This window comes from Bufo gargarizans, chromosome 1, assembly GCF_014858855.1.
Source record: "Bufo gargarizans isolate SCDJY-AF-19 chromosome 1, ASM1485885v1, whole genome shotgun sequence".
In the NCBI taxonomy this organism is placed as follows: Eukaryota; Metazoa; Chordata; class Amphibia; order Anura; family Bufonidae; genus Bufo; species Bufo gargarizans.
In genome coordinates this window covers 213,922,812-213,939,064 of record NC_058080.1, presented here as the reverse complement: position 1 = coordinate 213,939,064, position 16,253 = coordinate 213,922,812, and the positions used below count along the sequence as shown (strand labels likewise).

The 16,253-nt window shown below is 46.7% G+C and overlaps 1 protein-coding gene across 1 annotated transcript in view; it reads left to right on the top strand.

Annotated features, from left to right (window-relative positions):
- Window positions 1–16,253, top strand: part of LOC122945932 (bifunctional heparan sulfate N-deacetylase/N-sulfotransferase 3-like) — a 550,006-nt gene that overhangs the window by 149,343 nt on the left and 384,410 nt on the right. The window contains exon 2 of the mRNA XM_044305192.1: window positions 2,664–2,751. Within this exon, the coding sequence (XP_044161127.1) occupies window positions 2,664–2,751 (88 nt within the window). The remainder of the gene's footprint in view (window positions 1–2,663; window positions 2,752–16,253) is intronic.

Below are 16,253 nucleotides of genomic sequence, written 5' to 3'. Positions count from 1 at the left end.
ATATATATATATATATATCAGAGTCACCCAGACGTTTTTACTATTGCTGTCTTTGCTAAAAGGTTTGTGGAGGTAGAATTTTTTTTTTATAAATAAAGAAAAATAAATAGAAAGAAATAAAGAAAGACAAAAGTTAAAAAATATGAATGTCATACACAAATTTTAAGGCCAACTGGAGCACTTTTGATTCATGACAGAATGGCTATGTGAGTTTGGTGTGGAACAACTTGACTGGCCTGCACAGAGCTCTGAACTCAACCTCTACAGACAACTTTGGGATGAACTAGAACAGAGGTTGCACAAATACTCTTCTGGATAAATGCGCCAATATTCCCACAGGGACCTGCACGATCCCCTGAAGACGCTGGGTGACCAGCGCAACATGTCAGGATGTAGGGTTTATGAGTGTCTAAGTTTTTAGGCTCAGTAGTAGTGAGGGAGCTCTGTAACAGGAGTAAATTTACAGCTAATATAGGCGATAATAAGAAGATAGTTACAAGCCAAACATAGGCTGTAACCAACACTGACACTAAGCACTTGCTGTGAAATGACAGCAATAACACTGTCATATAGAAAAAGACGGAGCGACACACACCACTGATAGTTTTAATCTGTATATGTACTGTTAGAACCAATCTATAAGGGATTTTAAAAGGAATAATAAATAAATGTAAAGTTTTAGGTATATATAACAGCACATGATAAAAGACGTATATGGGTCCGGTTGGACCACCAGTTAGTTTGCTAAATTGGTAAACGTCGACATGTGCTGTGAGGTCATTAATATATGTAGTTGCTGAATATTCCCACAGGCACGCTCCAAAATCTTGTAGAAAGCCTTAATTCTGTAGCAGATCAACAACCCCAATAATATAGTTAAAGAGCATATGTCAGCATGATAAACCTTATTAAACCAGGCATATTGTCTAGTAGGGTTCATGATGCTAACTCAACTGATACATTTCTTTTGCACCTAGGGTTAATATTTACTGATTTATAATTTTTTTATTTATTTATGAAAATGACTTATTTGGAGAACCAATGGGCTGTCAATAGTTCGAGAAGCATCACTAGTGCAACACCCCTGCACTCTTGTCACGATCAGTGTTGGGGGGGAAACTCTACACTGAACACAGGAGGGAAGGGGAACAGTAACTGGGCCTGGAAACTATGGAAGAAACAGGTGACCTCCTCCTAGACAACCCTAACTCGGGCCCTGACTACCTATCAATATGAATAGACCTTGAAGGTAGGAATATTCATAAGAAGTATACCTAGACCCTGATTTCCCTATAAGGCCCTGGAATAAGTATAGGACCAGAGACAACCCATACCTTCCCAGATGGAAGTCTCTGTCTCTGGCCCAGATACAACAACAGGGAATATAACAAATACAAAAAAATGCAACACTTAACTTCTGTAGAGATGAAAGAACAGGAACACCAGAGAGGATCTCACACCAGCTCAGCCAAACCCCAAAAAAGCTATCAACCGCATAGTCAGAAGGGTGGGGTGAGACTATAAAGGGTAGAAGTGATGACCACTGGGCAACAGCTGAGAAATGGGAAGTGGTCATTAACCCTATCAACACTGAATCAAGAGAAATCAAGGAGGCTGTTAGATTCCTCCACGCTCAGCCAATCTCCATGATTTCCTGACATCAGTCACCTGAGGGATAGTGACAACTCTATGTACTCCTTCGTCCCCTTTGATTGACAGGACTAGACGGCTGATCTAGCCCTATGTCCTTGCACCAGCACCGAGTTGGCTTGGTCACTTGGCGCCTGCTAAGTGGATCTGATGAGTGCTACTTCAGGAGATTACTGAGCTTATTCAGCACTCGTGTGAGAACACAGGGCTAGACAAGATGTCTACCCCTGTTGATCAAAGGAGAGGTTGGAGTATACAGGGCTCAGGGACATTGCACTAGTAGTGTTTCCAGTGCTGCGGACAGCCCCTTGTTTATCCAAATAGGTAATTTGCATAACTATAAAAGGACAATACATTTGCAAATATTAACCCTAGAGACAAAAGAAATGTAAGATTTTAGTTACCATGATTAACCCTATAAGGCAATATGTGTGGTTTAATAGGGTTTATCTTGATAACAGATGCTTTTTAAAAACTATATTCAGTGTACAAAGGAACAAGGAGTCCTGTAAGTGATGATATGGCCCGCACTGAGCCCTAATCTCAACATTATTATGTTTGTATGGGATTACATGAAGAGAGAGAAGGATTTGAGCAAGCCTACATTCACAGTAGATTTATGGTTAGTTCTCCAAGATGTTTAAAAAACAACCTCCTTATAGAGGTCCTTAAAAAAACAATTTGGAAGTGTACCTGGAAGAATGGATGTTGTTTTAAAGATAAAGGGTGGTCACACTAAATATTGATTTAATTTATATTTCTGTTCATTCACTTAGCATTTTGTTAATTAATAAAATAAACTATTAACACTTCTTTTTTCCAGAGTAGAAGGAAACATGTCTGAAGTGGTATGTTCTAGTTTTGTGTTAGTTTCCAAGTCTTCTGCAGACTTCCTGAAAACAGAAAGAGTCTCTGTTGTGATTATGATTATGGAGTTGCATCTGGCACACTAACAGTTCCATTAAGTCTAATTTGTGTCCTGAGATTTGTATCCTAAATTTTGTATTTTGCAGGCTCTTCTTGACACGCAGCGGTTACTTCGGACACAAATTACTAATTTTACATTTAACTTGGGATTTTCTGGAAAGTTCTACCATACAGGTAAGCAGTCTTTCTGAAGATGTAGCAACGCAGACTTTATTTGAAACAACTTTATGTGATATCCCAATGTCAATGTGTTCTCTGTCATCTTCCACATGGCTTTTGACAAAACCACTTGAGAATGAGCTCTGTACATCTATAATACTAGCATAATATCACACTTCAGCAAGTGGCATTTATCATGTAGACAAAGTTAATAAAAGGCACTTACTAATGTTTTGTGATTGACCATATTGCCTCCTTTGATTCATTTTTCCATTGCATTATAACACTGCTCATTTTCAGAGGTTACGACTACCACTGCAGCACATATATGAGGGTGTCTATGCACCTCACACCATCCTGGCCACCGGAGAGGCCAGAACTTTTTCCTATAGTGTGCAAGCATGGCCACAACTGCAAATGAGCTGTAACCCCTGGAAACAAGCAGTGCACAATGAGATGGAAAAACCAATCAACCCAACAATATGGACTATCATAATACATTAGATTAGTAATTGCTTTGTATTAACTTTTTCTACATGATAAATGTCATTTTCTAAAGTGAGACAACATTTTTAAAGGCATTTTCCCATCCCCTAACTATCACTACAACAATGACAACCAATTTGTATACTGCCTTATTCAAGATCCATGGGACATATGGAAACATTAAGTGGCCTTTACACTTATTGTCCCATACAAACAAGTTATCTATATCAGGTCTCTAAATAAAAATGGGAACATTTCTATGAAGAGCTGTTCCATCATGCCTAATGTTAAATCTCTGCTACCCTATACCTTTAACCATCTTATGGAATATTCCTGAAATTATAAATGACTATAATTATACTGCAAGATTCAGAATTTTTCAAAGCAGGTATCAACATAGCAGTCTGCATTTACAGTAAATATAGAAAACATCTATAAAACATCAGCAGTGGTTAAGGGGGACAAAACAGTAATGGACATTCCATTTTCTGTGGCATTTTGTTGCTGTGTAAAATGAATGATATTATTATTCATTAGGTTGTATCACTTCAGTCTGTGATGTAATCAAACAGGGACATTGCAAAAGTGAGGGGTTACAAGTGTAAAACCTCCCCTTCTGTTTTTACTTTTGGCTCGCTCTCTTTTTCCAGTTCATGTACAGTTAAAGTCTGTATGTAATGCAGTCTACCCACTGCTGGGAGCATATATATACATATATATATATATATATATATATATATATATATAGAAAAAGAAAGTCCAGCGGGAGCACCAGCCTGAAGAGTGGGTGCAAAATCCAAGGGGGATAACGGCAGTCCCCAATAGTATAATCGAAGAAATAGGACTGCACTCCGGATTTTGATGAAAAAATCAAGTGGTTTTATTCACCCATATTTATGGCATATCTTGCGACGTTTCAGCTCTTGCGAGCCTTTCTCAAGGCTTGAGAAAGGCTCGCAAGAGCTGAAACGTCGCAAGATATGCCATAAATATGGGTGAATAAAACCACTTGATTTTTTCATCAAAATCCGGAGTGCAGTCCTATTTCTTCGATTATATATATATATATATATATATATATATATATCTACTAGCAGAAGAGTAACCCCCTATAACAGTGAACTCTACAGTGGCCACCACTTTAACATTGACCTCCACAGTGGCCGTCCCTTTAACATTGACCTCCACAGTGCCTGCCCCTTTAACAATGATCGCATCTTTAACAGTGACCTGCACAGTGCCTGCTCCTTTAAGTGACCGCCCTTTTAACAGTGACCTCCACAGTGCCCATCCCTTTAACAGTGACCTCCACAGTGTTTACCCCCTTAATAGTGACCTCCACATTGCTTGCCCCTTTAACATTGCCCGCTCCTTTAAAAGTGACCTCCACAGTGCCCACCCCTTTAACATTGACCACCCATTCAACAATGACCTTCATAGTGGCTGCCCCTTTAACAGTGACCTTCACAATTCCCGCCCCTTTAACAGTGACTTCCACAGTGCCTGTCCCTTTAACAGTGACCTCCACAGTGCCTGCCCCTTTAATAGTGACCTCCACAGTGCCCGTCCCTTTAATAGTGCCACCGCTTTAACAGTGACCTCCACAATGCTCGCCCTTTTAAAATTGACCTCCACAGTGCCCGCCCCTTTAACATTGACCACCCATTTAACAATGACCTTCATAGTGGCTGCCCCTTTAACAGTGACCTTCACAATGCCCGCCCCTTTAACAGTGACTTCCACAGTGCCCTCCCCTTTAACAGAGACCTCCACAGTGCCCGCCCCTTTAACAGTGACGTCCACGATGCCCTCCCCTTTACCAGTGAACTCCACATCGCCCATCCATTTAATAGTGACCCCTGCCCCCCAAAATTGAAATGCTTGCTGGCTTCTTTTGGCTAATGCAGGTCATTGTTTGGGAATATCTCAGAAACGGTACAGCCTAGAGAGCTGAGACCCAGTCTAAAACACTTGATGTACCTGTGTGCAAAATTTGGTGAAGATTGGTCCAGTCATTTGGTCGTGCATAAAGAACATCTAGACTTCTAGACAGACAGAAACTCATATATATACTGCTTTGCACACTCTTGGCATTCTCTTGATGAGCTGCCAGTGGTTTAGACATTAATGGCTGTGTGTTGAGTTATTTTAAGGGCACACCATGCTAACCCTCCCTTCTGAGGTAGTGGCAGTGCCCCAGCTGCATTGGTGACATCCTCCTCTTCCATTCTTCCACTGAGCCCATCCGTCAGGTGGGAACATCGTCAGTAGTGTGTCTATCAGAGTGTGCTTGTATTCACGGATCTTCCGATCATGCTCCAGTGACGGAAGTAAAGAAGACACATTGTCATTGTAGTGGGTATCTAGCATGGTGGCCACCCAATAATCAGCACTGGTAAAAATCAGGGCAACTCGGCGTTTCTTGCACAGGCACTGCAGCATGTACTCGCTCATGTGTGCCAGGCTGCTCAGAGGCAACGACAAGGCAACGGAGGTGTATTGTCTGTGTCCTCTGTATTCCCCTAGCCAGGCTCCAATGATGCATGTGAGCTGCTTTCCAATCTGCTGTGAACGCAGTTCTTCCTCATTATCCTCCTCATCCTCCAAAACTGTGCCCTTGCTGAACAGTTGTGTACCTGGCTGCTGTTGGTGCAGAAACCCACCCTCCGAGCCACTTGTGGAAGACTGGCCTTATAACTATGTTAATTAACCCCTTTTCCTCCTCCTCTTTCTCTGTGCTACCACCTCATCCATCATTGCCTGAAGAATTTTTCAAGGGGGCATAGAAGTGTGATTGTAACGATGTTGGTGGCGTACTCAAAACTGCGCAACACAGCACACATGTCCTGCATGGAAGCCCACTCATTGGTGGTAAGATGGTGCTATTCCGCAGAGCGACCCATGGATGCTGCAGCTAAAACTCTACTATCGCTGCTGCTTGCTCAGTCTCTCCAGCATGTGCAAGGTGGAGTTCCACCTTATGGGTACGTCACATATGAGGCGGTGAGCGGGAAAGCAGAATTTCTGCTGCAGCGCAGACAGGCGAGGAGCAGCAGGGTGAGAACACCGAAAGTGCGCACAGATGGTCCGCACTTTCTGCAACAGCTTTGACATCTTGGGGTAATTTGTCTGGAACCTCTGCACCACCAAATTCAGCACATGCCCCAGGCAAGTTATGTGCTTGAAACCAGCTAGGCCCAGAGCTGATACAAGATTTCGCCCGTTATCACACACCACTAAGCTGGTCTTGAGGCTCAGCGGCACCAACCACTCAACAGTCTGTTCTTTAATGCCTGCCCCAAACAGATGAGTTTCAAAACAGCTGCTGTCATTTCCCCCTGGCTGTGCTAAAAGTTGGTGGTGCAGATGGAGATGGTGGTTTTACGCTGACCAGATGAGGCAGAAGCGGAATAGTAGGAGGAGACAACAGGAGGCAACGAGAAACATTCAGCAATCCTCGGTGGCGGAAGGACATGTGCCAAAACACTTTCCGCCTCAGGCCCAGCCGCCACTACATTTACCCAGTGGGAGGTTAGGGAGATATAACGTCCCTGTCCATGCTTACTGCTCCACGTATTGGTGGTTATGTGAACTTTGCCACTGATGGCATTGTGAAGCGCACACCTGATTTTTTTCCACCACTTTCGTGGGCAGCTGGGAACCACATATTGCGGGACAGCCAGTGTCATTAGGTTTTAAACTGTCCATCTCCACCAGATGTAATGGTAGCATATCAAAGGCCAGGAATTTTGAAATATTGGAATTCCAGGCCAAGGCTCGCGGGTGGGTAGGAGGGTACTTTTTCTGCAGTGTTTTGGAGAAAGACAGCTGAATGCTTCCATGGGCAGTGTGGAGATGCTCTGTGACAATGCTGGTGGAGGCAGTTCTGTCACATCCTCTCTTTGTGGGGAGCCAGGTGGCCTTGTTGCTCTATAAGGGAAGGAAGAGGCTGAGTTCACAGCAAAAGAGGGAGCAGAAGGAGCATCAGATATTTCATGGTTTGTCAGGTGTCTAATCCACTGCAGCTTCTCCTTTGCATTTAGATGCCTCTCCTTTGCATTTAGATGCCTGGTCATGCAGGTGGTGCTCAGGTTTAGAACATTTTTTGCCTCGTTTCAGGCTCTGACTGCACAACGTGCAAACCACCCATCTTGTCGTTAGCACATTGCCTAAAGTACTGCCATGCCAGATGAACTTCTTTGGTATGCTCAGTCCCTCGGCAGTGTGGGCAGTAGCAGGCGTACTGATTAGGGGCCAGTTACTGTTCTTTTGCCCCCTGCTCCCTCTTTTGTTGTGACCACCACCTCTTCCTCCGAACTGCACACATCACCCAGATGCCCTTGATTCCATGTGGGGTCTAGGATCTCATCATCCTCCTCAACCCTGCTCTCCTTGCTGGGCTGCACACTGCAGAAAGCCGCAGCAGTTGACACCTGTGTTTCGTCATCATCATCAGAGACGTGCTGTGGTGGTCCTCCCTATCCTTATCCATAAGTGGTTGGGCATCAGTGCACTCAATCTCTTCCACTTCTGGGGCAGGACTAGGTGGATGGCACAACATCCAGCACCACCATCTGATACGGACCGTATTAGCAGGAGACAACGTTTCAGCAGCTTGGTGGAAGAGTACATGTCCACATGTCTGCACGTACTGACTGATGAGTCTGCCCCATTTAACATATGGGTCTCCAAATGGGACACATGGCCTGTGTTTTCCCTTTTATGCCTTGGAGGTTCTGGCCTGCCCTGCGGCAAGTGAATTGTCCAGACTTGTGTTTAGCACTAGAGTTGAGCGAACCCGAACTGTAAAGTTTGGGTTCGTTCCGAACTTTAGGGTTTTCGGCACCCGGACCCGAACATTTACGTAAAAGTTTGGGTTCGGTGTTCGGCGATTTACATGGCGCTTTTTAAAAAGCTGCAAAGCAGCCAATCAACAAGCGTCATACTACTTGCCCCAAAAGGCCATCACAGCCATGCCTTCTATTGGCATGGCTGTGATTGGCCAACTGCAGCATGTGACGCAACCTCTATTTAAGCTGGAGTCACGTAGCGCCGCCCGTCACTCTGCTCGGATTAGTGTAGGGAGAGGCTGCAGCTGCTGTGAGGGAGAGATCAGGGAGAAATCTTATGAAGATTCAGAACTGCTTCTTTACTCAGCGATCTACAGCAAATGTGTTTGGTTGGTGCAGTACACAATTTTTTTAAGCCTGCCCTGAGCCAACTACTACTGAAAACAAACTTTTTTTTTCTTCAGTTAGTCAATATCAATACATAATCGGCAGCCATTTTATGCAACGATAGTGCACAAGCACAGGCTATCTGCATGTCTGCAAGTCCATAAATACAGCTTTTTGTTTACGGGGGTGAAAAAAATACATCTGTTTCATATAGTGCACATCTGGGATTAGACGTGCAAAAGTGATTGTCACATTTAGGCCAGAAATACGGCTTTGGCATACTGGGGTGAAAAAAGTCTCTGATATACTGCACATCTGGGATTAGACAAGCATAAGTGAGTGTCACATTTAGGACAGAAATACGGCTTTGGAATACTGGGGTTAAAAAAGCCTCTGATATACTGCACATCTGGGATTAGACGTGCATAAGTGACTGTCACATTTAGGCCAGAAATACAGCTTTTTAGTTACTGGGGTGAAAAAACCCTCTAATATACTGCAAATCTGGGATTAGACGTGCATAAGTGACTGTCACATTTAGGCAGAAATACAGCTTTTTGGTTACTGGGGTGAAAAACCCCTCAAATATAGTGCACATCTGGGATTAGACATGCATAAGTGACTGTCACATTTAGGCCAGAAATACAGCTTTTTGGTTACTAGAGTGAAAAAAACTCTAATATACTGCACATCTGGGATTAGACATGCATGGTCGTGGTGGTGGCTGATATACTGCACATCTGGGATTAGACATGCATGGTCGTGGTGGTGGTGTTGATGGAGCCTCTGGTGCAGGGAGAGGACGTGGCCGTTCAGTTACAGCTACACGTCCTACTGAACCTACTTACTCAGGTCCCAGTAGCTGCCAGAATCTACAGCGATATTTGGTCGGGCCTAATGCCGTTCTAAGGATGGTAAGTACAGGCGCTAGTCAATTGGGTGGCCGACAGTGAATCCAGCACGTTCACATTATCTCCCACCCAGTCTTCTGCAAAAAGCACACAGGTGGTGCCTGAAACCCATGCCCATCAGTCTGTCACATCACCCCTGTGCATATCGGGGAACCTGTCTGAGCCTCAAGTCATGCAGCAGTCTCTTATGCTGTCTGAAGACTCTGCTGGCAGGGTTTCCCAAGGGCATCCACCTAGCCCTTCCCCAGGGGTGGAAGACATAGAATGCACTGATGCACAACCACTGATGTTTCCTGATGAGGACATGGGAATACCACCTCAGCACGTCTCTGATGATGACGAAACACAGGTGCCAACTGCTGCGTCTTTCTGTAGTGTGCAGACCGAAAAGGAGGTCATGGAGGAAGACTGGGTGGAAGACAATGCATGGGACGATGAGGTCCTAGACCCCACATGGAATGAAGGTCGTGCCACTGACTTTCAGAGTTCGGAGGAAGAGGCAGTGGTGACACCGAGCCAACAGCGTAGTAAAAGCGGGAGCAGGGAGCAAAAGCAGAGCAGCCATCGCCAAAACAGTTCGCCTGCTACTGGCCACCGTCACCAGGGACCGAGCACACCAAAGGCAGCTTCAAGGAGTTCCCTGGCATGGCACTTCTTCACACAATGTGCTGACGACAAGACCTGAGTGGTTTGCACGCTGTGCCATCAGAGCCTGAAGCGAGGCATTAACGTTCTGAACCTTAGCACAACCTGCATGACCAGGCATCTACATGTGAGACACGTGCTGCAGTGGAGTAAGCATCTTCAAAACCAAGAAAGGGCTCAGGCCCCTCCTGCTCCCTCTTCTGCTGCTGCTGCGGCCTCTTCCTCAGCCTCTGGAGGAATGTTGGCACCTGCCGCCCAGCAAACAGAGGATGTGCCACCAACAACTCCACCTCCATCACCAAGCATCTCCACCATGTCACACGGAAGCGTTCAGCTCTCCATCTCACAAACCTTTGAGAGAGAGCGTAAATTCCCACCTAGCCACCATCGATCCCTGGCCCTGAATACCAGCATTTCTAAACTGCTGGCCTTTGAAATGCTGTCATTCAGGCTGGTGGAGACGGACAGCTTCAAACAGCTCATGTCGCTTGCTGTCCCACAGTACGTCGTTCCCAGCCGCCACTACTTCTACAGGAGAGCCGTGCCCTCCCTGCACAACCAAGTATCGGATAAAATCGAGTGTGCACTGCGCAACGCCATCTGTGTCAAGGTCCACCTAACCACAGATACGTGGACCAGTAAGCATGGCCAGGGACGCTATATCTCCCTAACTCCCTAACTGCACACTGGGTAAATATAGTGGCGGCTGGGCCCCAGGCGGAGAGCTGTTTGGTTCACGTCCTTCCGCTGCCAAGGATCGCCGGGCATCATTCTTTGCCTCCTGTTGCCTCCTCTTCCTACTCGGCTTCCTCCTCATCTTCTTCCACCTCCTCATCCGGTCAGCGACAGACCTTCACCACCAACTTCAGCACAGCCAGGGGTAAATTTCAGCAGGCCGTTCTGAAACTGATGTGTTTGGGGGACAGGCCCCACACCGCGCAGGAGTTGTAGCGGGGTATAGAACAACAAACCGACGAGTGGTTGCTGCCAGTGGGCCTCAAGCCCGGCCTGGTGGTATGCGATAATGGCCGAAATCTCGTTGCAGCTCTGGGACTAGCTGGTTTGACGCACATCCCTTGCCTGGCGCATGTGCTGAATTTGGTGGTGCAGAAATTCATTCACAACTACCCCGACATGTCAGAGCTGCTGCATAAAGTGCGGGCCATCTGTGCGCGCTTCCGGCGTTCTCATCCTGCCGTCGCTCGGCTGTCTGGTCTACAGCGTAACTTCAGCCTTCCCGCTCACCGCCTCATATGCGACGTGCCCACCAGGTGGAACTCCACCTTGCACATGCTGGAGATACTGTACGAGCAGCAGCAGGCCATAGTGGAGTTTTAGCTGCAGCACGCACAGGTGAGTCGCACTGCGGAACAGCACCACTTTACCACCATGTGAAACCTGTGTGCCCTGTTGCGCTTTTTCGAGTACTCCACCAACATGGCCAGTGGCGATGACGCCGTTATCAGCGTTACAATACCACTTCTATGTCTCCTTGAGAAAACATCAGAACCCGAGCATTAAACCAGGCACCCCCTGCTCTGAAGAGGGAAGGGTGCCTGGTTCATAGGAAAAGGTCAGAAAATGATGGAAACACCACCTAAATGGTTCGGGAACAGCATGGGGAGGATGTCTGGATGCATGTTGGACTCCCAGGTCGCTGCTAGGAATGGTGTTGCCCGAATAGTACGCCACTTTTACAGACTGACAATAATACTCACTAAACCGAAGATAATACAGATTTTAGAGGAAAAATTGTTAGGAAGCATTTTTTCCTATATATTTACTTGTATATACAGTGCAAGTGCTGCCAAAAATTACAAGGAAGAGGCAACCTGTATATCACATAAAGGAGGGCCTCATTCACATTGTGGTACAATTAAGTGGGACTCTTACTCTCATAAAGCCTATGCACTAAGTGAAAAGGTTGCCAAAAATTACAAGGATCCGGCACTCCAATACACTCTTTGTTACACATAAAGGAGGGCATCATACACAGCCTTGTAAAATTATGATTGATGGCCTGCTGGTGACCCTCAAAAACATTTGGAGCAAGGGCCTGCTGATCTGACCGTCTAAAATATTATGGGTAAGGACCTGCTGCCACTTTCGTGACTCCTGGGGCCGATCTCACGTCTCCGTGACAGCGACGATCCATTAGGATGTCTGCCCTATCAACTTTCGATGTTATTTCAATCCATGTAGACCATGGGTAATGGGGGCATCATGGTTCGATTCCGGAGAGGGAGCCTGAGAAACAGCTACGGCTACCACATTCAAGCAAGGCTGCATGCGCACAAATTACCTATTAGGTATAATTAGGTTAGGGCCTGCAGGTGAGCTGACCCTGTAAGAAATTGTAGGTGAAGTCCTGCTGGTGACCCTCAAAAACATTTGGAGCAAGGGCCTTCTGATCTAGAACATTATGGGTGAGGGCCTGCTGCCGCTTTGGTTACTCTAGATAACCTGTGGCCGATTGCACGTCCCCATGACGGCGACAATCTATTCGGATGTCTGCTCTATTAACTTTCGATGTTATTTTCAGTGCAAACCATGGTGACCATGGGTAACGGGGGAATCATGGTTCGATTCTGAAGAGGGAGCCTGAGAAACAGCTACGGCTACCAAATACAAGCAAGGCAGCATGCGTGCAAATTACCTATTAGGTATAATTATGTGAGGGCCTACAGGTGAGCTGACCCTGTAAAAGATTGTAGGTGAAGCCCTCCTGGTAAGCTGATGCTGTAAATAATTATATGCAAGGGCCTGCTGGTGAGCTGACCCTTTAAAAAATTATATTCGAGGGCCTGCTGTGAACTGACCCTCTAAAAGGTTGTAGGTGAGGGACTGCAGGTGAGTTGACCCTCTAAAACATTATATGCGAGGGCCTTCAGGTGAGCTGACCCTGTAAAAGATTTGAGGTGCCTGCTGCCGCATTAGTGATTCTAGATAACCTGTGGCCGAACGCACGTCCCCGTGATGGTGATGATCCATTTGGATGTCTGCTATATCAACTTTCGATGTTATTTTCAGCGGCAAACCATGGTGACCACGGGTAACAGGGGAATCATGGTTCGATTCCGGATAGGGAGCCTGAGAAACGGCTATGGCTACCACATCCAAGCAAGGCAGCATGCATGCAAATTACCTATTAGGTATAATTAGGTGAGAGCCTGTAGGTGAGCTGACCATGTAAAAGATTGTAGGTGAAGGCCTTCTGGTGAGCTGACCCTGTAAAAAATTATATGCGAGGGCCTGCTGGTGAGCTGACTCTGTAAAAAATTACATGCGAGGGCCTGCTGTTGAACTGACCCTGTAAAAGATTTTAGGTGCGGGCTTGCTGGTGAGCTGACCCTCTAAAAGGTTGTAGGTGAGGGCCTGCAGGTGAGCTGACCCTCTAAAACATTATATGTGAAGGCCATCAGGTGAGCTGACCTTGTAAAAGATTTGAGGTGCGGGCCTGCTGGTGAGCTGATCCTGTAAAAGATTTTAGGTCTGGGCCTGCTGGTGAGCTGATCCTCTAAAAGGTTGTAGGTGCGGGCCAGCAGGTGAGCTGACCCTCTAAAACATTATATTCGAGGGCCTTCAGGTGAGCTGACCCTGTAAAAGATTGTAGGTGAAGGCCTACTGGTGAGCTAACCCTGTAAAACATTATATGCGTGGGCCTGCTGGTGAGCTAACCCTCTAAAAAATGATATGCGAGGGCTGGCTGGTGAGCTGACCCTGTAAAGTATGTGAGGGCCTGCTGGTGAGCTTACCCTCTAAAAAATGATATGCAAGGACCTGCTGGTGAGCTGACCCTGTAAAATATTATATGTGAGGGCCTGCTGGTCAGCTGACCCTGTAAAACATTGTAGATGAAAGTCTGCTGGTAAGATGATCCTGTAAAACATTATATGCGAAGGGCATATATGTGAGGGCATTATATGCAACGAATAAGCATGTGTTGATATGATGGAAGAGGAGAAGGAGGATGAGAAAAGGAAGATTCAGCCATTTACCCTTGTTTGTGGTGGAAGGGATGCATAGGAATACAGTGTATTCAGTACATTATAAACAACACATTTAAAGTGCCTATATGTTCATCAGATTTCCTCTGGTAGAGTTAAGAAGTCATAGTCAATCCAGGTATTGTTCATTTTTATAAGAGTCAACCTGTCAGCATTTTCAGTTGACAGGCGGATACGCTTATCTGTTATAATGCCACCAGCAGCACTAAATACCCGCTCAGACAAAATGCTGGTGAAAGGGCAGGCCAGCACCTCCAAGGCTTAGGGCGCCAGTTCGTGCCACGTGTCCAGCTTGGACACCCAGTAGTTGTAAGGCACTGAGGAATCATTGAGGACGCTGACACGGTCTGCTATGTACTCCTTCACCATCTTCCAAAATGTTTCCCTCCTTGTGACACTAAGCCGCGCATTGGGGTGAGGGTGCTGGCGGGGTGTCATGAAACTGTCCCAGGCTTTGGAGAGTGTTATCCTGCCTCTGTTGGAACTGCTGTGTGTTCCCCTTGTCGTTTCCCCTCCTTGGTTGACCAAGGAACTATTGACTCTGCCGCTAGAGTTGTCAGTAAGAAATTTTTCAACAAGGATCTTCTGGTATTGCACCTTTTTGCTCGTCCTCTCCGCCAGAGGAATGAGAGATGAGAAGTTCTTTTTGTAGCGGGGGTCGAGAAGGATAAACCAGTAAACCATGTTGTTTAAAATGCGTATAACGCATGGGTCGCGGGAAAGGCAGCCTAAGGCCTCATGCACACGGCCGTGTGTATTACTGTACAGCAGCGGCTGCATGAAGAGCACGGCGTCATAGCAACCAATGACACCGTGCGCTCATGCTGTCAGCAGGAATCCCGGCCGGGTTTCCACGGTCCGCTCTTGGCCGCGGAACACGGCCGTGTGCATGAGGCCTAACATGAAGTCAGAGATGTGTGAGTACCAACAGGCAAGACTTCGATGTCGTCATGAGGATATCAGGAGGATCACTTTCAATCTCCTCATCCTCTTCCTTCTCTTCTGCCCACCCATGCTGAACAGATTGAACAGATGGAATTAAACTTCCATGGGTACTACCCTCTGTAGCGGAGGCAACCGTCTCCTGCTCCTCCTCTTCATATTCCAATTCGCACTGAGAAGACGAACTGAGGGTGGTCTGGCTATCACCCAGTGTAATGTCTTCCCCCATTTCCACCTCTTGCACATGCAAAGTGTCGTCCTTAATTGTGAGCAGCGAGCGTTTGAGTAAACACATAAGTTGGATGGTTACGCTGATAATAGCGTTATCGCTGCTCACCATGTGTGTTGATTCCTCAAAGTTTCTAAAAAACCTCACAGAGGTCAGACATCCATGCCCACTCCTCGCTTGTGAATAGCGGAAGCTTACTGGAAAGGTGACGACCATGTTGCAGCTGGTATTCCACTACTGGCCTCTGCTGCTCACACAGCCTAGCCAACACGTGGAACTTGGAGTTCCAGCGCGTGCTCACGTCGCACAACAGCCAGTGAGCTGGCAATTTCAAGCGCTGCTGCAACGTTGACAGACCGGCTGAAGCTGTCGATGACTTGCGGAAATGTGCACACACACGGTGCACCTTCACCAGTAGCTCAGGCAAATTGGTTTAACACGTGGGCTAGGCATGGGATGTGTTTCAGCTTGCCGAGCTCCAAAGCAGCCACCAAGTTACGGCCATTATCAGACACAACCATGCCTGATTGTAGGTTGAGTGGCGAGAGCCACAGCTCAGTATGGTCTCTTATCCCCTGCCATAGCTCTGCAGCAGTATGCTGTTTGTGCCCTAAGCAGATCAGCTTCCCCACTGCAGTGCTACACTGTTTCCAGCTACCGACTGATGACTGACTGGTGCTTCACGTGGAAAATTCAGAGGTGGAAGTGGAGGAGGAGGCTGAGGAGGAGAAGTGGGGTTTGGAGCCACTAACGTAGGTGCTGGCGGAAACCCTGATCAACGTAGGGCCTGCAATCCTTGGCATCGGTAGCACCTGTGCCATCCCAGGGTACGACTTACTCCCGGCCTCTACAACATTCACCCAGTGTGCCGTCAGGGAACTGTAGCGTCCCTGGTCAAATGCACTTGTCCATGTGTCCGTGGTTAAGTGGACCTTCCCAGTAACTGCGTTGATCAGGGTACGCGTGATGTTACGGAACACATGTTAGTGTAAGGCGGGGACAGCACACCTTGAAAAATAGTGAAGGCCGGGAACTGCGTAACACGGGACGGCTGCCGACATCAGGCTGCGGAAGGCCTCAGCGTCCACAAGCCTAAATGGCAACGTTTTCAGGGCCAGTA